This window comes from Salvelinus namaycush, chromosome 6 (assembly GCF_016432855.1).
Source record: "Salvelinus namaycush isolate Seneca chromosome 6, SaNama_1.0, whole genome shotgun sequence".
Classification (NCBI taxonomy): domain Eukaryota; kingdom Metazoa; phylum Chordata; class Actinopteri; order Salmoniformes; family Salmonidae; genus Salvelinus; species Salvelinus namaycush.
In genome coordinates, this window is record NC_052312.1 from 13,102,001 (window position 1) to 13,127,073 (window position 25,073).

General features: G+C 43.6%; 1 protein-coding gene across 2 annotated transcripts in view; it reads left to right on the forward strand.

The window, feature by feature from the left end:
- LOC120049658 (inactive ubiquitin carboxyl-terminal hydrolase 53-like) overlaps positions 1 to 25,073 on the forward strand; it is a 60,892-nt gene that overhangs the window by 30,029 nt on the left and 5,790 nt on the right. For both annotated transcript variants that reach the window (XM_038995994.1, XM_038995995.1), the window contains exons 10-14: positions 147 to 315; positions 3,498 to 3,650; positions 5,019 to 5,165; positions 9,064 to 9,874; positions 13,057 to 13,124. In XM_038995994.1, the coding sequence (XP_038851922.1) occupies positions 147 to 315; positions 3,498 to 3,650; positions 5,019 to 5,165; positions 9,064 to 9,874; positions 13,057 to 13,124 (1,348 nt within the window). The remainder of the gene's footprint in view (positions 1 to 146; positions 316 to 3,497; positions 3,651 to 5,018; positions 5,166 to 9,063; positions 9,875 to 13,056; positions 13,125 to 25,073) is intronic.

Consider the following 25,073-nt stretch of genomic DNA (forward strand, 5'->3'; position numbering starts at 1 on the left):
TCGGTGCCAGAAAGACACGGGTAACATTTTATTTTCTTGTCACATTGGGAAAATGCCAGTTCGCCTTTTTGCCTGTCAAGCAGGAACACACACACACACACACACACACTCCTATTGACCTCCCAGTCTCCTCTCCCCTATCCTAGATTGGGACCCGGTGGAAAGATGTGGTCACCAAATGCACCAAAGGCCACTTCCAGCCCCTCCTCCTATTCTACTCCAACCCAGATGGCAGCGCCATCTCCGTAGACGACACCTCGCGCCAGAACACTGACCACTCCTGCTACAAGTCCCCCGTCAACGGAGACGTCCAAGGTATACATCGGTCAAAGGGACATTCTTTTTTTCCGTTTACAGGAAGAACTACACACTACCCCTAGAGTCATGGAACATTTACAGCACATTGAGGGGATATAACTGCGTTCAATTTGCGTATCATAATTCTGCACAAATATTGCTTCTTTTCAGGATGCCAACAATATTAAGTCAAATGTACAATCACTTTTCATGGTGTCATCAACCCATGATGTGACTTCAGGTGTTTTTGCGATGGCGACGCAGTCTCTATCTCATGGTCTCTGACTTGAGACAACTTGAGACCAAATGTCGTCTTGGTTTAGGTCTTTTGGAGACCCGACTCAAATGGCCCCCCTTTCCAAACGACCCCCTTACCTTCACTCGAGACGATTCCCAGGAACCACACACCACGTTTATAATTCACAGTTCCTTTTAATTAATGCTTAGCATGGGGACGCTATATTTAAGTCGGTGCAGTAAATTCGCAGCGAGAGGGGGTCCTAAAATAAGTGCTTCTAAGAGTAGAGGTCTCCGGCAAGAGCAATTTGGAATTAATGCCAGCAAGTGTTGCCAATGGTGTGACTGGTTACAAATTGTTTTTAACAGTGTGTACTAGCCAAATGACCGCCACAGAGCAGTGATTCTCAAACTTTTTGGCTAGCATCCCCTTTAAATATTTTTGGTCTAAATTTGAGCCCTGTGCCAGACGCACGTGAATTGCTTTCTGTGAAGTGTCGGCCTCACCACATTCAGTCGGAGAGAGTCTGTAAAAAAAAAAAAAGGAACTACACTACATGTTGCAGTGTTGAATTCTGTTTTGTTAATGTGATTGGGTCAATGGGTCTGTTCGGGCCACATTTTTGGCATTTTGAAGTCTCACAATGTGCTTGAGATTTTATTTTTTGACTGTATGACCAGAAAATACGTGCAGTTTACAAATACGTGCTGGACTTCAAAACAAGTTTGGGATGCCCATCACTTCAGTTGGATTTATGGTTGCAAAATTCCAGTAACTTAACTAAAATCCCCAAATCCTGTTTGGAGGATTTCCGAATTTCCTGCTTATTGTTTCCTGATTCCAGGAATATTCCAAACCGGGATTTCTGGAAAAACTGTCAATTTGAGTAAAGTTCCCAGAATTTTGCACTCTAGTTGGATTACTGTTTTATTAGTGTATTAGCTAACGGTGTTCCAACCTTTTCTGTACCACTCAATCAATACTTGATTTGAAACTGAACTACGAGAGTTCATGAGCGAAGGCATTAAACAATATTTTTTTTTTTTACTTCGACCTTGACCATAATACCCGTCGCTGTTGTCAATGGCAAGAAGTTGTACATTTGTACAGCTGAACATTTGTGTGAGGATTAAAAACCTCTGGATTTGTTTGGGGTGGGGTTTATCCCCCTTAATGATCTGCTCTCTAACTCTCTGAGCTGGCCTCGCCCCCAGGTCGTGATGGTGACTGCGGATCACTGGCCTTCAGAAGAAAGACAGAAAATGTTCCGTTACATTTTCAAAAATGTTGTTAATTGGGTCGCGTTAAACTTTAGTTTTTTTTGTCAAAATTTTTCCAGATATTTTTGGAATTAACTGAAATCGTAAATGGTAATAGGATGCTTATTAATAACTTCTTACGGCTGAGATTCCGTTAACGGGATCGACTTGACAACAGCCAGTGAAAGTGCAGGTTCCCAAATTCAAACAAATCTCGTAATTAAAATTCCTCAAATATACAAGTATTTTACACAATTTTAAAGATAAACTTGTTGTTAATCCCACCACAGTGTCCGATTTTAAAAAGGCTTTACGACGAAAGCACACCATCTGATTATGTTAGGTCAGTACCTAGTCACAGAAAAACTCCAAAGAGAGGAGTCACAAAAAGCAGAAAGAGATAAAATTAATCACTAACCTTTGATGATCTTCATCAGATGACACTCATAGGACTTCATGTTACACAATACATGTATGTTTTGTTCGATAAAGTTCATATTTATATCCCAAAATTTTAGTTTACATTGGTGTGTTATGTTCAGTAATGTTTTGCCTCCAAAACATGCGGTGATTTTGCAGAGAGCCACATCAATTTACAGAAATACTCATAATAAACATTGATAAAAGATACAAGTGTTTTAGATGGAACTTTAGATAAACTTCTCCTTAATACAACCGCTGTGTCAGATTTAAAAAAAAAACTTTACGGAAAAAACACACCATACAATAATCTGAGTACGGCGCTCAGACACAAAAACAAGCCATACAGGTACCTGCCATGTTGTGGAGTCAACAGAAGTCAGAAATAGCATTATAAATATCCACTTTCCTTTGATGTTCATCAGAATGCACTCCCAGGAATCCCAGTTCCACAATAAATGTTTGTTTTGTTTGATAAAGTCCATAATTTATGTTAAAATATCTTCCTTTTTGTTCGCGCGTTTAGTTCAAAAATCCAAATTCATGACGTGCAGGCCAGACAAAGTCAAAAATTTCCATTACAGTTCGTAGAAACATGTCAAACGATGTAGAGAATCAATCGTTAGGATGTTTTTAACATAAATCTTCAATAATGTTTCGACCGGAGAATTCCTTTGTCTTTAGAAACGAAAAGGAACGCAGCTATCTCTCACGGGAGCGTGCCTGAGTGAGCTCGTGGCACTCTGCCAGACCCCAGACTCAATCAGCTCTCATTCCCTCATCCTTCACAGTAGAAGCATCAAACAAGGTTCTAAAGACTGTTGACATCTAGTGGAAGCCTTAGGAAGTGCAACATGCCCATAGACACTGTATATTGGATAGGCAAACCTACAAACCTCAGATTTCCCACTTCCTGGTTGGATTTTCTCAGGTTTTTGACTGCCATATGAGTTCTGTTATACTCACAGACATCATTCAAACAGTTTTAGAAACTTCAGACTGTTTTCTATTTCAAATCTACTAATAATATACATATCTTAGCTTCTGGGCCTGAGTAGCAGGCAGTTTACTCTGGGCACCTTATTCATCCAAGCTACTCAATACTGTCCCCAGCCATAAGAAGTTTAACATAATACCTAAGAATTGCTTGTTGGAATTGATCCCCACCCTGGTTTGTCTCACCAGTAGAAACGGTTCCATGAAGAGACATTTAGACATCCATATGTCTAAAAAAAAATACAAATATAAAGATTTGTTCCCCCTCCTCCTTTTTGACCAACCAGCTCCCTCCTCTCCACTTCCGGGCCCCAAGAAACTGGACCTGACCAGGGAGAACCTGAATGCCCTGCTGGGCCCCAGCAGCTTCCAACCGAATAGCCAGACCCCTTCCACCTTTACCAGGGGCAGTGGCCAGACTGGCGGAGGCCGTGGACCAGGTACGACAAGGGGTTGGGGGCAGGGGGGATATGATGGGAGACAGGAAGAGGGGTGGGTATTTCTACACATAGCTTTGGAAAATGGGTATTATCAGAGTGAGACATTTGGGAGGTACATGATAGATATTGAGAGAAGAGACTGAAAGATGTGATGGGGTTAGAGGTAGAGAAGATTGCAAGGTAGATTACAGAGTTACTATAGAAGGGGGGGGGGGGGGCATGGATAAAGGCAACCAAAGCGCAGGGAGGGTGGCCAGAGTTTGAAAAGTGACCTTTATGATTGAACAGGAAGGGAATGAGGACACATGGGAGTGAGGGATCAGGAGCACATACACCTCCAAGGAGAAGAGGCAAGCGAGAGTGCACAAGAGAAGCAAGGAAAGAGCCGAAGGGTTGACTCGTTTAAGCACCCTATTCCCTATATAGTGCACTACCTTTAACCAGTGTCAAAAGTAGTGCACTATATTGGAAAGTGTGTGCCATTTGGGACACAGCCTTAGTTATTATTGCACATTCCTTTGTTATTACGAAGGTCCCCCTTTGTTGTTACTCCCTGCTTAAAGCCATCAGCTCAATATTATGCATTTTGATTGTTTTCTATCCCCCCGCACTGGAAAAGTTACCAGTCGCTCAGGGATTTTGAGAACAGCAAGGCCACCCCGAATGACTGAAAATAATAATAATAGCAGTCAAGTATCTTGTGGGAAAAGTGATGAATTGTCCTCGTGACACTCTATCCAGGCAATAGAGTGACTGTGCAATTTGCAAAATTGTCTCGTCATTGATTTCAATGCGAAGCCGAAAACTTCACAGTTCTTATTCACAGAGAGCCTCTTCGAGCACATTTTCTGTGCTACACAGAGTTGTTTGGCATTTTCAATGACCGCAGCACATGCTTCTAGTTCTATCCATCGTATCTGACTTTCTCCTACTTTACGAGAGAAGCTACAGAGATGACTCAGAGAGGATAGAAGGAGAGAAAATGTCTTCCGCGGGTTCCATCTCACTGCATTTCCCCCCGTGAAGCAGAAAGGCTTGGCGTAGTACATCAGCACATCGATCGGCCCTAAACTTCTCCTTAAACTCAGCACTGTTCAATGCCTCCAGGGGGCTAGTCAGGGGATGGAAGGGAGGAGTAGTGGAGGGTTGGAGGTGGAAGATGGGGTGGGGGTGGGGGTGGCCTAAGTGACTGTAGTTTGTTGGGATTAGAGGTACAGTAGAAAGGACTGTACCTTTACCCCTTCGTGTTTGACGACTTGTTCCTTTTGGTGTGTTTTCCTTGTGTTGTGTCTTGGAAGTCACTTTGTTTCTCAAAATGACTGTTATAGAATGTAGTCTAGAATGTGTTTCTTGCTCCCTGTTGTGCAGTGAAGCTGGGCACCAGTGATCCTAAGAGCCGTCTGAAGGACATCTCCAGAGAGGTGGTCATGAAGGCAGGGGAGGTCCGGGGAATGCACCCCTCCAGGAGAGACCAGGACAGGACAGACAGGAGGAGACAGGACGCCCGCTACCAAGGTATGGCGCTACACACACACACACACACACACACACAGTTTACACACACATGTCCTTGGTCGACGTAAATATCATAGAAGAGTGGTATTGTCTTTAGGACAGCTGTTTTTTTAGTTATGACATTTGTGTTTATGTAATTGTTGTATTGTGTGTGTCTATAGTTTTGTTCAATGTTGTGTTAGTGCATGTAAGTTGTTTTGTCTGAAACTTTGTTCATCCTGTTGCTGTTGGACACGGTCTCTCTTGAAAAAGAGATTTCAACTCCATGAAAAAAAACCTGTGTAAATAAAGGTTGAATAAAAACACACGCACACACACAGGGAGGAAAAGTAACTGATATGAAATTATAGTGGCATTGCACTATGTACACACACACACACACACACACACACACACACACACACACACACACCAATGAAAATAGAAAATTATCCTTGACACAATGCTCTAAACAGTACACATGCAATACATCATTACCAACATAAAAATGCACAACAAACCAGCATTCCACTGTAATGGCCTACCAGGCCAATGTGTCAGGATGGGGATCATGTCTCCCTCCCTTTTGAATCAGGCCCTTCCACGTACCGTTCTCTATTCTCTCACTACTGGATACTGTGGTAGTGTTTGAATAGCATGGTAGTGTGTATACCCTGTTCTATTTGGATTCCTAGCTGCTGTCTGTAGGTGCTATTTCAATGTCTTGAGTGTTCACACGACAGAGTTAGTAGAGTATGTGAGAGTAGGATCATGGAACTCCTGGCCCTGGACCCATATCGCTTATATCTAGGCCAGCAATAGAAATAAGGCAACATCTATGGCCACATGAGACCCACTACCACCCTCCTATAGTCTACCTTCTCCCATCCAACCATAAGTAGTCCCTCAAAGGTGTTGTGGCTTGCTGTGTGTGTGTTGGTGGGGGACTTAAAGGTAGATCAATATGAAAGCAATCTCTAAAATTGTTCATAAGAACGGATCTAGGATCAGCATACCCAAAGCCTAACCTGAACCATTGGAGGAAAATGCCAAATTGATCATAGGTCAGTGTCTACAGGCAACTTCACCCCTTTCCTCTTTGCTCTCTAACCCTCTGTCGTATTTCTCTCACCTGTCCTGTCGTTACATTTCTGTGAACACCAAACGGGTTGGAACTAGGGGCAAGGTGCTAGGAACTGAAATTGAACTAGCCCCCACAGCCACCCTGTTAGCACCAGGCTCACGTCCCATTATGATTGAATGCACCAGGCTAACAAAGGCTAGCATCATGGCTTTGATGAATGGTGAGGCTGGAGGTGAGTTAAAGTAAGCGGAATAAATCTATATATAATACTGCTCGTGCCCAGGCTAGCTCTCTTCAAAGGTACTTGATCGTTTTAGTTTCAAGTTTTAACGCTATACACACGATCAGTTCCACTACCATATTTACAATATGCAGGGATACTGGAGTGATGGAGGTAGATATGTATAGGGGTAAGGTGACTAGGCATCAGGATATATGATAAACAGAGTAGCAGCAGTGTATATGATGATTGTATGTGAGGGAGTGTGTGTGTGTGTGTGTGTTGGCGTGTCAGTGTGTGTATGGCACTATGAGTGTGCATAGAGACAGTGTAAAAATAAAATACAAGGATCAACTTGGACAATCCGTGTAGCTATTTTGTTAGCTATTTAGCAGTCTAATGGCTTGGGGATAGAAACTGTTCCGTAGCATGTTGGTGTCAGACTTGATGCACCAGTAGCGCTTGCCATGCGGAAACAGAGAGAACAGCCTATGGTTTGGGTGGCTGTTGTCTTTTAACGATTTTCCGTCCCTTCACACTTAGAAAAATAGCAAAACAAGAAAGTTAGCGTTCAGGTCAAATAGGGAGAATTGGTGTCAATGGGAGACATTGGCTTCATCGCAAATGGCACCCTATTCTCTATATAATGCAATACTTTTGACCACAGGGTTTTGGTAGTACACCATGTACGAAATAGGGCTCCATTTGGGATATTGCAGTTGGTGTTACCAGGACACGTTTCCCTGTTTTCATCTAGCACAGTAACTGTGTTGACATTTAGCTTCCAATCCTAACTGACAAGCATGCCGTGTTAGCATCGCTACACGCATAGTTAGACTGTCTTTGTCGCACGTGTGTACACATGCACGCACACACATGGCTGGACCAGTTCACAGAAACTGTTACATAGACGGACACAAGCGCACAGAATCACACATCAAATATCACACGAGTCTCTCACACATGCCATGTGAACAGAGCAAGTTACACTCGAGGTGATTTAACTCTCGCGCTCCCTGTCAGCAGATTCCCTAGCCATAGCGACTCCGTCTCTCAGGGGAGGTTCCATCCTAAGGCGCTGTGGATTGTAACCTCTCATAACTCTCTCTGCACACCTGAGACCTCAGTGCAGGCCTCAATCCTAGATCACACACCCTGTCATGCTATTAATTAATATAAATATGGGGATTTAGACACACTTTTATACCAGACCGCTTCCAGTTATAAAATGTATATCCAAACCAGGACATATGTAGAATGTGTGGGCATCAAATCCCACAGCCGTGATGTTGGAAGGACAATGCTCCATCCAACAGAGCCATTGGACCCGGTCATCCTAACGTTGAGTAATTGTCCCTTAGTGCGTCTTCTGTTAGTCTTTGTTGAAGAGCTCTATCAGTAAATAAAGTTAGACGGAAATGAATAGGGCATATATTTAGCAAGTTAACCTTACTGCATACCCCTCCCCCTGAATAACATATCACTGTACTGTTCCAGTGGAGATGTCCAGTCTAATCATATTTTTCGAAAGTGGCCGGCGTGACTCGGTGTCCTTGAAAGACAAACACTTGTGTGTACACACACACACACACACACACACACACACACACACACACACACACACACACACACACACACACACACACACACAAACACTATGTCCTCAAAGTCATACACATCTCCAGGCCACAGACTCCTCTATTCAAGGAGTCATGGACAGCCAGCAGGGAGTATGTATACAGGCACTGTATACAGACATACACACAAACACACACACACACGCACACGGCCACCTTTCATCATTAATATCTCCACAGATGTCCCAGCGTGAGGTTGTTACCCATACTGCTATGCCACGGAGACACACACGGAATCCCGGCGTCCATTATTTACACCTCCCTCTTGTCTACAGACGTACAACAGACCACAAACTCATTGTTCCCATACTCCACTACACCCCTGCGGTCTTCCTTAGCAAACGCTGGCTTGGAATGACATTGAAAGTCAGAATTGTTGCATTTGACAATGTGTCACAATACACTGGCATTTGGCATTAAGGGTGGCAGTTTGGATACTACGCCAGCTCGAGGGCAATGTTGGAATCAGCATTTCCCATGTGGAAAAAGAGACTTTCTTAGCGACATCAACCAGAAAAGGTTATTTTCCTAAGAATGTAAGGTCCTCTCCCTTCGCACCCTACTTTGGCCTCAGATGAATTGATGCGACTCAGTGGGTTTTGTTTGCCTCTTTTCGGACAAGCCTTGGCGACCTTGTAATGACAGAGGTCGCCCAACGTGTTTATTTTGTCTCATATTGTAGGAAAACATGGAACAAATTTGTCTTGTCATGTGGAATAACAGCTTCTTGCAATGAAGCTCTAAATAGGTTTTGCTAGAGGATTTTCTACCTCATTGTAGCCAACAAATTGAAGAGGACAGCAGCTTTTAACGTGTAGGGTAAATTATCTTGAGCAATATCTGTAGAAAAAGCTTACCAAATCCTTGTAAGTAGCAGACAGACTTCTTGGACAATGTCCTTACAAAATGTGTGCTTATGTCTTCCTAAACACTACACTTGAATACATTCTCATAAAATTCTGCTTCTCTTTCCTTCAGATCCAATATCAGAGAGATACTCGCGCTCCGCCTCCCCGCCGGAGAACGGCTTCAAGCAGTACCTGGATACGCGCCTGTATGCCAGCCAGGGCAAAGGGCCCACCAGGACAGAGAGGACCCCCCACTTTGGCGGCAGGTGCTCCTCTCACGAGGGGCCTCCTCACTCCCATTCCAGGGTCCAGGTACTACCAGCCCTGCCCAGCGGCAGCGAGGGCTCCGGTGGCGGCCATTACAGCCGGAGACTAGAGCAGCTTTCTAACGGCTACGACACGGACAGCAGCCAGGAATCGCGGAAGCGCCCTGGGAGCCGGGAGGGTGGCCGTAACTCCAGCAGCAGTAGCAGCAGCAGGCCAAGTCGGCCATGGAAGCCCATGCGCGAGGTGCTAAATGTGGATAGTGTGATAAGCGGTGGTGGTGGAGGGAGTCAGGAGCACCGGCAGCACAGTCCCCACCGGAGACCCTCCAGCCAAGAGATGGCGCCACCCTCCCACGAAAGAGACAGGGAACAGGACCAGGACTTCACATGGGGCGGGAGTGAGGAGCACAAGCCCAAGAGCCTGATGACCATCTACGAGGATGAGCAGCGGCCCGAGACGGGCGATAGCCGCAGTTCACTGGAGTCAGAGGGCAAGGACAGGTCAAAGGTCAGTGCGCTGAAGGTGCGCAGCGACAACTGGAAGATCCAGCGCACCGAGTCGGGATACGAGAGCAGCGACCGGCTTAGCAACGGCTCGGCCAACCTGGACTCGCCCGTGGTGGAGAATTTCACGTCCAAAGAGCTGAGGCCCAAACCTGAGGTACACCTGACAAGGTAAACAGGAGTGATATTTTCTGTGTGCTGTTGATTCTCTTAAAAGATCATTTGAAACACTAAGACATTTAGTTAATATACAGTGTATTCGGAAAGTATTCATACCCCTTGACTTTTTCCACATTTTGTTACAGCCTTATTCTAAAATAGATTAAATAATTTTTTCCCCTCAATCTATACACAATACCCCATAATGACAAAGCAAAAACAGTTTTTTAGAAATGTTTGCAAATTGAAATATGACATTTACATAAGTAGTCAGAGCTTTTACTCTACTTTGTTGAAGCACTTTTGGCATCGATTACAGTCTGGAGTCGTCTTGGGTATGACGCTACAAGCTTGGCACACCTGTATTGGGGGAGTTTCTCCCATTTTCCTCTGCAGATCCTCTCAAACTCTGTCAGGTTGGATGGGGACCGTCGCTGCACAGGTCTCTCCAGAGATGTTCGATTGGGTTCAAGTCCAGGCTCTGCCTGGGCCACACAGACATTCAGAGACTTGTCTCAAAGCCACTCCTGCGTTGTCTAGGCTATTTGTCCCGATGCCACTCCTGTGTTGTCTTGGCTGTGTGCTTCGGATCGCTGTCCTGTTGGAAGGTGAACCTTCACCCCAGTATGAGGTACTGAGTGTTCTGGAGCAGGTTTTTTAATGTACTTTTCTCTGTTCATCTAGTCTCCCAGACCCTGGCGCTGAAAAACATCCCCACAGCATGATGCTGCCACCACCATGCTTCACCGTAGGGATGGTGCCAGGTTTCCTCCAGATGTGATGTTTGGCGTTCAGGCCAAAGAGTCCAATCTTGGTTTATTCAGACCAGATAATCTTTCTCATGGTCTGAGAGTCCTTTAGGTGCCTTGTGACAAACTCCAAGTGGGCTGTCGTGCCTTTTACTGAAGAGTCGCTTCCATCTGCCCACTCTACCATAAAGGCCTGATTGGTAGAGTGCTGCAGAGATGGTTGTCCTTCTGGAAGGTTCTCCCATCTCCACAGAGAAACTTTGGAGCTCTGTCAGTGACCATCGGGTTCTTGGTCACCCTCCTGACCAAGGCCCTTCTCCCCTGATTGCTCAGTTTGGCCAGGTGGCCAGGTCTAGGAAGATGCCACCGTGTTCTTGGGGACCTTCAATGCTGCAGAAATGTTTTGGTTCCCTTCCCCAGATCTGAGCCTTGACACAATCCTGTTTCGGAGCTCTATGGACAATTCCTTCGACTTCATGGCTTGGTTTTTGCTCTGACATGTACTGTCAATATGTGGGACCTTATATAGACAGGTGTGTGCCTTTCCAAATCATGTCCAATCAATAAAATGTACCATAGGTGGACTCATATCAAGTTGTAGAAACATCAAGGGTGATCAATAGAAACAGGATGTACCTGAGCTCAATTTCAAGTCTCACAGCAAAGTGTTTGAATATTTATTTAAGATATTTCAGTTTTTTTTTTTTTTTTTACATTTGCAAACATTTCTAAAAACCTGTCTTTGCTTTGTCATTATGGGGTATTGTGTGTAGATTGAGGATTTTAGGATAAGGCTGTAACGTAACAATGTGGAAAAAGTCAAGGGGTCTGAATACTTTCTGAATGCACTGTATAGACTACTTTTAGATTTTTCATTCTGTTCTAGTCAGATATTTTTGAGACACCTTTTATTCACTCACTGCCTCCAGCTATAATCTCTTCGCTACTCATGTTATGATTCGACTCAACTTCAAAATCTCTGCCATTTCTGAATAATTAGACGGTGCAAACAACCCATTCTGAGAGTGAAGCGTGACCTTTAAAAAACATTTTTTTTTACATACGTGCACAAAGAGCAGAATCTACCGAGGTTGTGCTAGGGTCTTCAGTGTCGGCTCGCCAGTGTGTCTGGTGATAATGATCCCAACTAGCTGACGACTGCTTTCTTCCCAAGAGGCATAGTCAGTCGATGGGCCAACACCAGTCTGACCAAAATGCGTTACACAATCCAGCGTCTACTGACAATAGTGTAGTCATTATAACAAAATAGTACAATATATAATTCAAATGGATTAATATGATATAAATACATTACTCAATGAGTGAATGATTTGTTTTCGATGAGTCAGTACTACGACTATATGGGACTATATACACTGAGTGAAAAAAAACAACATTAAGACACTTTCCTAATATTGAGTTGCACCCCCTTTTGCCCTCAGAACAGCCTCAATTCGTCAGGGCATGGACTCTACAAGTTGTCAAGCATTCCACAGGGATGTTGACTCCAATGCATCCCACAGTTGTGTCAAGTTGGCTGGATGTCCTTTGGGTGGTGGGCCATTCTTGATACACACAAACTGTTGAGCGTGAAAAACCCAGCAGTGTTGCAATTCTTGAAACAAACCGGTGCGCCTGGCACCTAGTACCATACCCTGTTCAAAGGCACTTAAACATTTTGTCTTTCCCATTCACCCTCTGAATGGCACGAATACACAATCCATGTCTCAGGTTAAAGAATCATTTTTAAGCCTCGTCTCCCCTTCATCTAAACTGATTGAAGTATATTTAACAAGTGACATCAATAAGGGATCATAGCTTTCACCTGAATTCACCTGGTCATTCTGTCATGGAAAGAGCAGGTGTTTATAATGTTTTGTACACTCAGTGTAGATACTTTACTTGACCAAGAAATCCATGTCAAAATGTGTAAGTGAAATCTCTAAAAGGCCTTAATGTACGTAGATAATCTCTTTACATGCGTCTGTAGATCACTGAACTTTATTGCTAGTTGATTTTAAGAGGTGATAGTGCCACACTATAGCCTATTGTATTGACAACCCTCAATTCAGTGCTCCATTCCTGTTAGGGCACAATTGGTATTGACTCTTCTCAGTCACCTGAATTCACCAATGCACCAAACCGAGAAGAGAAATGAATGTGAGCCATGCATGGACTAAAATAAAAAAGCTGTTTTGTAGATTTAGTATCAGACTACTCATGAATAAATCATTCACAGAACAAAGTAGTGTGGCGTGGATCTGGGTGGGTGGGGGTGTTATTTCTGTGTTTACTCTAGTAGTTTAGATCCAAAATAATCTCTTTAAAAGGTTGGAAAAACCTGCATGTCGAGAGACACCATACAATGGGACATGCATAGAAAGAAAGGCCTTTTTCATGTGGTGTCAGCGTTTGACTCAGCCCTACCCAATTTGTGAATTTCAGGGATCCCTTCCCTCACCGAAGAGGTGACGACTCCAAGACTGACATCTTGCACTCCTCTTTCTCCTATGGTAAGCACTACAGGGTTAAGTTTCCCCTACAGTAGGTACAGATCTAGGATCAGCTTTCCCTCCAAACACTGGTAATTCACCATTAGTTGTCCAGCCTTCCCATGATGCTTTGTGCCAGTTGCCTTTCGGCTTTCACGTACACAACTCCTTATTTGTTTTGCTAGTTTTGTACACCTGCTTCTCAGGTACTTTTTAATGATGTTGTCCTTGTTTGTTAGTTCTCAGAAAAGCCAAAGCATCTGGCAAAATTCTCACTTTTGCCCAAAGCAAGAACACGCAAAAATGATTAAACGAGGCAGCTGTCCTAATTTCAAGTCAATATTTTGGCGACCTCGATGAGACCTCATCTAGACTAAATGGATTGTTGTGTAAAGTGACGATGGGTGAAAGAGGCAGCTGAACCTTTCTGATGGTAGGAAATATATAATTTTCTGTCAGCCACTATGTCTGATATGGAGGGAAGGACGACTGGTGGAGTCATTATCAGAGAATGATAATCTTTGTCATTAGGTCCTAAAGTTTAATTTCCCCCGATAAATTTAATGTGCAGTATAAGGTCTAGCGATATTAAGAAACACCACTCTGTAATTTCCTTGATTTATGGTCCCATCAGTTGTGCTAAGGTCATAGCCCAATGGTGGAGATTTTGTATGGAAGTACATGTGAGACCGATTCCTCATTTACTGGATCTGACCTTTTCCAGAGGAAAGTTTGTGTTCTGTGCAGTGCACAGAATAATAGGATGTGTCCTGCCCTGAACAATGCATGTATGAGCATGAAAAGTGGTGTGGAGAGGGGTGAATATCAATGTAAATAGTGTTTTAACACTTAATCAACCAGTTTCAAAGAAGTAGAACAAATCACTAATTCCTGTGTCGGATTGACGATAAAAAGCAACCATCTTTTAGTACAAAAAAAATAACCGGAATAAAAGCCAGGTTTACAACTAGCTATAATAGCTATTTTTTGCCCCCAGACAGGATAAAGGGAGATTAGCTGACATGAATAGCCGCAGGGTGGTTCGCCGCTCAGTCTAAGGGTGAGAACGTTTAAACGAGTAAAGGGCGCATGACAGCCCGCTTGTAGTTTGCCAAAAGGCACCTAAAGACTCTCCGACCATGAGAAACAATATTGAACTCTTTGGCCTGAATGCCAAGCGTCACGTCTGGAGGAAACCTGGCACCATCCCTACGGCATTCTGGTGGCAGCATCATGCTGTGGGGATGTTTTTTCGGCTAGTCAGGATCGAGGGAAAGATGAACGGGGATGATAGTGGACATCTTGAAGCAGGTGGGGATAACGGTCTGAGCTAGTGAGAGATTTGGAAATGTCAGAAAACACAACAGCTAACATACTCTGTGTCCTTTAGGCTACTTCTGTGAATTTGCGAGACATGTAAGACAAGACATTGTGAGATTTTTTTCCAATAGAAACTGAATTTATCAGATTAAAAACTCTTGTTTTAGTTGCATACTGTTTGGACTAATTATTACACCACTGCTCTTTCTCTTCGGTAATGATGCAAGTGTGTGTTCGGTCTTCGGTCTGTTGTGTGTATTATATCTTAGCCTATTCCTTGATGCTAGGCCCTGCTTTACTGAAGTTGCGAGACATTGCAAGCCAAGAAATTGTGAGATAAAGCATTCCATTGCGATAGAGTCAGAACCGTGTACTAGACATATCTATCTGCCTGGTGTTTGACCTGCCTATACTGTGCCCCTCTCTCTCTCCATCCCTCGCTGGCTCGCTATGAAAGATGCGTGTGTTTGTGTTCTAGGAAGTACGGCAACTAATCAGTCTCCTCCATTAAAAAAAACGGAATCTTAGGAGTCGACTCCTAGCCGAATCGATTTGAGGACAATTGCTGGCAGCAGCGCAGCTCTGTTGTGAATTCATGTTGATTTTTATGAATATTTCTATCCGTTTTAACCCAAAACCGGTAAAAAATGGCAGTTTAAACGTTAAGATTGTTTTTCTCCATTTGTTACATCCCTAGCTCAGACACCCCTTACGTATACTCTCTGATTTTCATCACATGTTCCCACTGTCTGATCCATCTAGTCCACCAGAGAAAAAACATTGTTTTGTAATGCTCCAATCTACGGCAGCCCTTTAAACACCCGTCACCAATTCTCAGAATTGAAATCCATGGAGTTTGTCCTTACAGAGCAGGGATGATGAGCGAGCTTGCGGGGGCCTCCCAGCTGTGCCCAGCTGAGCAGAAAATGCCACGACCGGGCCTGTCAGAAGGTGGAATTCCCTCATGCACATAAATAAAATGCAATTTTCTGTGGCCCAAAATATTTTCTCCTCCCCTCCTTTTATTGTGTCCCTTCTTCATAAGAACGAATGGGGTGAATGCGAGGTCTCAACCAGTGTTTAGAACAGAGGGAAGGTGGGTTGGTTTTATGTAAGTCTGGTGAGCTGACTAATTGAAGCGGGAAAAGGGTAGTGTTTTGTGGGGGGCCCTGTGCTAGCCCTTGAGCGTCTTTGTATGCAGAGCAGAGCAATCCATGTGGAAATACTCCCTGGCAAGGAAACAAATGCTTTTAAGCCTTGATGTATTTTTCACCGCTGGGATTTCTGTTCCCCTGCTTCCCCCCCCCCCCTTTTTTTTTTAGCAGTTGTTTTTCATTTGAAAACAGTGGTGACCAATGGAATAGATTTTAATATTTTTTGTAGTTTATTGCACACACAGTAGGACTACAATAGAATCATTTGATTTAATTGTTCCGGCACCATGTTGATTCATTGCCTTGCACTTGGCCTCCATGATATTTTTCTGTAACAAAATGTCATATTTCCGATTTGCGTCTCACAAAGACACGGAGGTTGGAACTTAAAATCTCAAATTTGGACTCATCATACTTAGGTGCCGATACGATATGTATTGCGATTCACCCTATGTCTGCTGCAGAGGGACAAGTGAGAGCCATGAGGAAACAATTTTTGATCAGTCATGGAAATAAGTGCTGAAAACAAACTGCTCACTATAAGATGGAAAACAGGCTATGAATGGAGTTTTGGTCCAGGTACAGCCAATTGGTGCAAAAAATAATATAGCAATATATCATTAAAAATAATTTCCCGATAGCTAACTATTGATTTTGTTCCCCCATCACTACTTGTTGATAAACTGAGTGTTCGATGTAGTCACCCTATTTGTGCCTGGGATGTTGCCTCTGCTCCCTGCCATTTGCAAATTGTATTGACAAGCTACAGTGTTTTGAAGTCAATTTGGCTGGAGTTCAGCTGTGGTACTCTGGCCTGGGCTGTGCTGCAGATACGTCTGAGTAGATTCCAGAGGTCCATTAGAGGCTAAAATCCTTTTTAAAAGCACATGGCTGTGTGGGTGGGAGAATAGACTGCAAAACGATAAATAATAATCTAAGATGTAAATAGTAAACACCATTTTAGAAACCACAAACCTTTGCTTTGTCTGGATATACAGTGTTACGTCTACAAACAACAGTAATACAAGTTGAGAATGTGGATGTCTCTCTTCTGGAACAGCCATCCAGATTTTGCCCACCTAAATGACAGCGCTATATTCTCTGTTGCCGGTATGCCAGCCTAACCACAGCGTACTAAAATGGATGCAATGCCTTTCGAGATTGCATTATGTGTGTGTGACGGTTTCGAAAGGTCACGGCCGCTGGGGGGGAGAAAGTCCAGCCGCTTCAAACAGCCATATCCAAGCAGTAAATCATGCCCTCACTTGATTTACTCCGATTGGCTCCTGCGGTTCCCCAGACGCTCGTCTGGAGACCACAGTCACACGCTCTGCAGTGCTAACTGTTGTTTTGCTATGGTGTTAGCACAACATCCCTAATGCTACCTGAATATGCCCCCTTAGACCAAATATGGACCTGTCTCATTAACAATGAAAGTGACATTTCAGTCGATAATTACCCGTCCTTTTCAATGCACCAACCTCTGTTACCAAGACACAAACTATCTCTATTCATCAATGCTGACAACTTATTGCTATGTAGGTGTTCATTTGATTGTGAAATACGGAAGATTTTGAGCAAACAAGTGATGGTCTTTGTGCTCAAGCATTTGTGGTGGCGTGTATTAGTGTGTGTCTAAGACTTTGTGTGTGTGTGTGCGCGCCCACTGCTTTGAGAGCAGGTCTTAGCTCTGCTGCTTCCACCTGTTGAGATGGAAAGAGTGCCTTTTGATTCCCAATGGATAACCAAGCACAACCAAAAGCCATGTCTGCTTTCTCAAGGGATTAATAGGCCTCTTTTGCATATTAATTTCAAACATTCATCCAGTCATGTGTGCTATCATATCTCTCCCTTTTTAATACTCACATATTTGAATGAACATAGTAAATAGAAGAACCTATATTAAATTAATGGAAATTATTAACATAAAGCCTTTTCCATGCAAGGTTTCTCTCTGTCCTGTACCAAATGACATCCTATTTCCTATACACTGAGTATACCAAATATTAGGAACACCTTCCTAATATTGAGTTGCACCTCCACCTTTTGCCCTCAGAACAGCCTCAGTTCGCCGGGGCGTGGACTCTACAAGGTGTCGAAAGCGTTCCACAGGAATCCTGGCCCATGTTGACGCCAATGCTTTCCACAGTTGTCAAGTTGGCTTGATGTCCTTTGGTTGGTGGACCATTCTTGACACAAACCGGTGCGCCTGGCACCTACTACCATACCCCGTTCAAAGGCACTTAAATCGTTTGTCTTGCCCATTCATCCTCTGAATGGTACACATTCTCAATTGTCTCAAGGATTAAAAATCTTTATTTAACCTGTTTCCTCCCCTTCATCTACACTGATTTTGAAGTTGATGTAACACTTAACAATAAGGGAACATAGCTTTCACCTGGTCAGTCTGCCATGGAAAGAGCAGGTGTTAATATTTTGTACACTGTGTATAGTACACTACTTCTGACCAGTGCTTTATGGGCCTGGTAGTGTAATATATAGGGGACGAAGCCTATGGCGGATTGGGAGCTGGGTTTTAATGCTCCCACGCTCCCAGGCTTAGCTAGCCCATTGACACCACATAAGTCACTGGCTTGTTAACGCCCTCAGATAGAGTACACATTAATATCGGGCCTTTTTAGGTTTAATGTTCTTAGACCCGCGTCTCAACATACCTATAAACCATACAGAGTGGATGGATTACGTTGAGTGATGATTGGATTTATAGACAATATTTATTTATTTATTTTATTTCACCTTTATTTAACCAGGTAGGCAAATTGAGAACACGTTCTCATTTACAATTGCGACCTGGCCAAGATAAAGCAAAGCAGTTCGATACATACAACAACACATAGTTACACATGGAGTAGAACAAACATACAGTCAATAATACAGTGAAAAAATAAGTCTATATACAATGTGAGCAAGTGAGGTGAGAAGGGAGGTGAAGGCAAACAAAATATATATAAAAATAAATAAAAATATAAAAAGGCCATGGTGGCGAAGTAAATACAATATAGCAAGTAAAAAAAACACTGGAATGGTTGGTTTGCAGTGGAAGAAAGTGCAAAGTAGAGAGAAATAATGGGGTGCAAAGGAGCAAAAATAAATAAATGAATACAGTAGGTAAAGAGGTAGTTGTTTGGGCTAAATTATAGATAGGCTATGTACAGGTGCAGTAATCTATGAGCTGCTCTGACAGCTGGTGCTTAAAGCTAGTGAGGGAGATAAGTGTTTCCAATTTCAGAGATTTTTGTAGTTCGTTCCAGTCATTGGCAGCAGAGAACTGGAATGAGAGGCGGCCAAAGGAAGAATTGGTTTTGGGGGTGACCAGAGAGATATACCTGCTGGAGCGCGTGCTACAGGTAGGTGCTGCTATGGTGACCAGCGAGCTGAGATAAGGGGGGACTTTACCTAGCAGGGTCTTGTAGATGACCTGGAGCCAGTGGGTTTGGCGACGAGTATGAAGCGAGGGCCAGCCAACGAGAGTGTACAGGTCGCAGTGGTGGGTAGTGTAAGGGGCTTTGGTGACAAAACGGATGGCACTGTGATAGACTGCATCCAATTTATTGAGTAGGGTATTGGAGGCTATTTTGTAAATGACATCACCGAAGTCGAGGATTGGTAGGATGGTCAGTTTTACAAGGGTATGTTTGGCAGCATGAGTGAAGGATGCTTTGTTGCGGAATAGGAAGCCAATTCTAGATTTAACTTTGGATTGGAGATGTTTGATGTGAGTCTGGAAGGAGAGTTTAGTCTAACCAGACACCTAGGTATTTGTAGTTGTCCACATATTCTAAGTCAAAGCCGTCTAGAGTAGTGATGTTGGACAGGCGGGCAGGTGCAGGCAGCGATCGGTTGAAGAGCATGCATTTAGTTTTACTTGTATTTAAGAGCAATTGGAGGCCACGGAAGGAGAGTTGTATGGCATTGAAGCTCGCCTGGAGGGTTGTTAACACAGTGTCAAAAGAAGGGCCAGAAGTATACAAAATAGTGTCGTCTGCGTAGAGGTGGATCAGAGACTCACCAGCAGCAAGAGCGACATCATTGATGTATACAGAGAAGAGAGTCGGTCCAAGAATTGAACCCTGTGGCACCCCCATAGAGACTGCCAGAGGCCCGGACAACAGGCCCTCAGATTTGACACACTGAACTCGATCAGAGAAGTAGTTGGTGAACCAGGCGAGGCAATCATTAGAGAAACCAAGGCTGTCGAGTCTGCCGATGAGGATGTGGTGATTGACAGAGTCAAAAGCCTTGGCCAGGTCAATGAATACGGCTGCACAGTATTGTTTCCTATCGATGGCGGTTAAGATATCGTTTATGACCTTGAGCGTGGCTGAGGTGCACCCATGACCAGCTCTGAAACCAGATTGCATAGCGGAGAAGGTATGGTGGGATTCGAAATGGTCGGTAATCTGTTTGTTAACTTGGCTTTCGAAGACCTTAGAAAGGCAGGGTAGGATAGATATGGGTCTGTAGCTGTTTGGGTCAAGAGTGTCCCCCCCTTTGAAGAGGGGGATAACCGCAGCTGCTTTCCAATCTTTGGGAATCTCAGACGACACGAAAGAGAGGTTGAAAAGGCTAGTAATAGGGGTGGCAACAATTTCAGCAGATAGTTTTAGAAAGAAAGGGTCCAGATTATCTAGCCCGGCTGATTTGTAAGGGTCCAGATTTTGCAGCTCTTTCAGAACATCAGCTGACTGTATTTGGGAGAAAGAGAAATGGGGAAGGCTTGGGCGAGTTGCTGTGGGGGGTGCAGTGCTGTTGACCGGGGTAGGGGTAGCCAGGTGGAAAGCATGACCAGCCGTAGAAAAATGCTTATTGAAATTCTCAATTATAGTGGATTTGTCGGTGGTGACAGTGTTTCCTATCTTCAGTGCAGTTGGAAACTGGGAGGAGGTGTTCTTATTCTCCATGGACTTTACAGTGTCCCAGAACTTTTTTGAGTTTGTGTTGCAGGAAGCAAATTTCTGCTTGAAAAAGCTAGCCTTGGCTTTTCTAACTGCCTGTGTATATTGGTTCCTAGCTTCCCTGAAAAGTTGCATATCACGGGGGCTGTTCGATGCTAATGCAGAACGCCATAGGATGTTTTTCTGTTGGTTAAGGGCAGTCAGGTCAGGAGAAAACCAAGGGCTATATCTGTTCCTGGTTCTAAATTTCTTGAATAGGGCATGCTTATTCAAGATGGTGAGGAAGGCATTTAAAAAAAATATCCAGGCATCCTCTACTGACGGGATAAGATCAATATCCTTCCAGGATACCTCGGCCAGGTCGATTAGAAAGGCCTGCTCGCTGAAGTGTTTCAGGGAGCGTTTGACAGTGATGAGTGGAGGTCGTTTGACCGCTGACCCATTACGGATGCAGGCAATGAGGCAGTGATCGCTGAGATCTTGGTTGAAAACAGCAGAGGTGTATTTGGAGGGCAAGTTGGTTAGGATGATATCTATGAGGGTACCCGTGTTTACGGAATTGGGGTGGTACCTGGTAGGTTCAATGATAATTTGTGTGAGATTGAGGGCATCAAGCTTCGATTGTAGGATGGCTGGGGTGTTAAGCATGTTCCAATTTAGGTCGCCTAGCAGCACGAGCTCTGAAGATAGATGGGGGGCAATCAGTTCACATATGGTGTCCAGAGCACAGCTGGGGGCAGAGGGTGGTCTATAGCAGGCGGCAACGGTGAGAGACTTGTTTTTAGAGAGGTGGATTTTTAAAAGTAGAAGTTCAAATTGTTTGGGAACAGACCTGGATAGTAAAACAGAACTCTGCAGGCAATCTTTGCAGTAGATTGCAACACCGCCCCCTTTGGCCGTTCTATCTTGTCTGAAAATGTTGTAATTAGGGATGAAAATGTCAGAATTTTTGGTGGTCTTCCTAAGCCAGGATTCAGACACGGCTAAAACATCCGGGTTGGCAGAGTGTGCTAAAGCAGTGAACAAAACAAACTTAGGGAGGAGGCTTCTAATGTTAACATGCATGAAACCAAGGCTATTACGGTTACAGAAGTCATCAAAAGAGAGCGCCTGGGGAATAGGAGTGGAGCTAGGTACTGCAGGGCCTGGGTTCACCTCTACATCACCAGAGGAACAGAGGAGGAGTAGGATAAGGGTACGGCTAAAAGCTATGAGAATTGGTCGTCTAGAACAGAGAGTAAAAGGACGTTTCTGGGGGCGATAAAATAGCTTCAAGGAATAATGTACAGACAAAGGTATGGCAGGATGTGAATACAGTGGAGGTAAACCTAGGTATTGAGTGATGATGAGAGAGATATTGTCTCTAGAAACATCATTGAAACCAGGTGATGTCATCGCATATGTGGGTGGTGGAACTGAAAGGTTGGATATGGTATAGTGAACAGGGCTAGAGGCTCTACAGTGAAATAAGCCAATAAACACTAAACAGAACAGCAATGGACAAGGCATATTTACATTAAGGAGAGGCATGCTTAATCGAGTGATCATAAGGGTCCAGTGAGTAGAGGTTGGTTGGGGTCACGGCGATCCAGACAGCTGGCCGGGTAGATGGCTATCGGTAGCAAGATAGCATAGGATGGAAGTCTATTTTTTTTTTTTTAGACACCTCGTGCGTTTCCGTCGGTAGATTAGTGGGGTTCCGTGTAGTAGAGGGGATCAATCCAATTGGCAAAATAGATATAGTGACCCAAGAAAAATTGTCCGATATACTTATTCAGATAGCAGCCGATAAGACAGCTAACGATTAGCGGGCCCCAGATGAGCGTTCAGGTAACGTTGCGACGGAGGTGCCAGTTGGATAACTCCCTCGGGCAGATAATGTCGGCAGTCAGTCGTGAAGGCCCGATGGGGCTCCGCATCTGCAGCAACAACAAAACAAACAAAAAAAAACGGGTCCGGATAGGTGACTGTAGCCCAGGAATGGCTGATGGAACTCCTCAGCTGGCTAGCTTCGGAATAATTTAAGTTTGCTCCGGGATCGACGTAAGCCAATAGTCACACGGTTTGCAGCTAGCTAGCTGCGAAATCAAGGTGCAAACGTCCAGAGCCTGCGGCTGAAATCCGGGGACACTGAGAAAAATAGGCCCGGTATGCTCCGGTCCGAGTCGCGTTGCACAAAAGTGCCGATAGATTATCGAGCTGAAGGAATAGCTGAAGACCACAAAACGTGGGCAGCTGAAACACCAACGCTAGCCAGCAAACCGGCTAACTTCTGGGCAGCTTCAGATCAGCTACTGGCTAGCTTCTAGTTAGCTTCTGGGTAGCTTCCGGCTAGCTTCTGGCTAGTTTCGGCCGGCTTCTGGTTAGCCTCTGCCTAGCTACCACTGTGGATTTTCAGATTTGAGGTAAATAATACTTTTTTTTTGTAATTGGTGAGGCGGGTTGCAGGAAAGCTTTTGTAGTTGAGTTCTTGGATAATAAAATATATAAAGATATGCGAAGAAAGGTGTAAATATATATGTATACAGGACACGACAATACGAGGACAAAAAAAGACGTCTGAACTGCTATGCCATCTTGGATCAATATGGACAGGGTTGGGGTTTAAAGTGATGCTAGAAATGTTTTGTATAATTTCAGCTAGTAGTTTTGAAAGTAGTGATCGTGAGCCAAAATTGTGTACAACGCCATCCTTTTCATATGATATGTTAGGTTCTGAAAAAAATGTTTTTTTCCTGCAATTCGTATAATACATTACAAATGATAATTTGTACAATATGTTACACATGTGTAGGTGCTTAAGATCCCGATCAAACCCTTTTAATAACGATCTCAAATATTGTACGAAATTCGTAATGATTTTGAAATTAAATGACTTAGTGGCCAAATGGTCCATTATTTCATAATTGAATTTGAACAAACTGCCTAAGTAAATGTGGAGTTGAAATGATTGATTCATGTATTGAAGTACAGAAGTTGAGTTTAAAACTGAATCTGAGCAACGCGAAGAGTCGTAAACTTGCGAGATCCTATATCTTTGTGTCCCTGCCATCCATACCAGCTTGAGTTATATTCCTCTGATCTGTGTGCTATTGGTGTTTCAAGCTGGAAGAGGAACCATTTATTAGATGTCAATAAATACTCTTGGCAGTTTTTTTTGTCCCCTGATCACTTTGATCACCATCAGTTCACATTTAGATTTATCGAAAGCTCTACATTTTTACCACGGTTAACTTTTTTCTCCTCCCATAATTGATTCACACAAGAAACTGAATTGCAATGTGAATGCAAGTATGATTGATGTTGCGGATTTTGAAGGACTGCAGATCAGCAGAAAACCCTGAGGTCTACAAATCTTGGCTCTGCAATCTTAAAATTGAAACGCCTGACGCTGCCTCATTTTGTTGCATCAACACAGCTATTTAAGACGTTCAAAGAGCTGTCAAAACATTCTGGTGTTATCCTAAAAAAAAAAATGGGAGAGGTTGGAGTTCGTGATTTGCAAAATAACCTGACGCTCACACAAAGATGCTGAGTTATGATGGTAGAGCTTTTGAAACAAAATGACATCACTACTGTGATTAGTAAGATGATGATTTGATTGGCTTTCGTCACATGAGAAGGTGTCCTTTTCGGCTGCTCTGTGTAGTCCCATTCACTGAAATGGGATCGGCGATTTAGGTCCACAGAGATGGTATCTTCAAAACCGTCACTGCTGGAACACTAAATACTGAATGACGTACACAGAAACACCAGAGGCCACAGTCAATCAAAGAGAGTAACTGGGTTTCAAAGTGCATGTTCTCATTTGGATTCATCCAGTAAACAAATGTATTTTAAGTGTCGTTGTGAGGAAATATTGTTTAAATTTGTATATATTAGCGCTTTTGATTCAATAAGGACCCAAGCTTACCCATATTGTTTCTTATGCCAGCACAAACAACTTAATGCAACTGTTAGCCACACAGTTTTTGAACTATACTATTGAACTTGTGGTGCCCCTAACTTCTAGGAAATTAACCAAAACCACATGACTTTATTAATGCACCCTACCTCAATGACTTTGTGGCTCTCTAATGGTTATATTTGTAACACTAAAGGAAAAGTGCACCACAATGCTATTAGTGACCCCGACTCTGCCGTTAATCACTTAAGAGATTATTCAGCCATTGATTAGATATTAATCTGATTGCTGATGTCTGAAACATTTTGTGATTTTAAAGTGCGACGAGGCATCTCTGTAAGCAGTGACCGCAGCCGCCTTGCTCTTTTGTTATACAGCAGCTACTCTCCCCGGTCCCTCAAGTTTTCTCTTGGCAACAGCCCACACACTGTAAAGAAGAGCCAGGATTTGCTACAGTAAGGAGCAATGGTGTGGAGGGCTGTAAACTGCATCCCCGCTTTGTTTTTCATATTCGTATTGTTTGGGTTGCTTGTCCACATTACAAATCAACAGCATCAAATTGAGAATCGCCACACGGACTTAGCGGCTTAAAAACACGCAGCGTTGGGAGGGGAGGGAGAGAAAAAAAGAATGAAAACAGTGCCTGGACTCTGGAGTCCGATCCCAGCGTAATAAT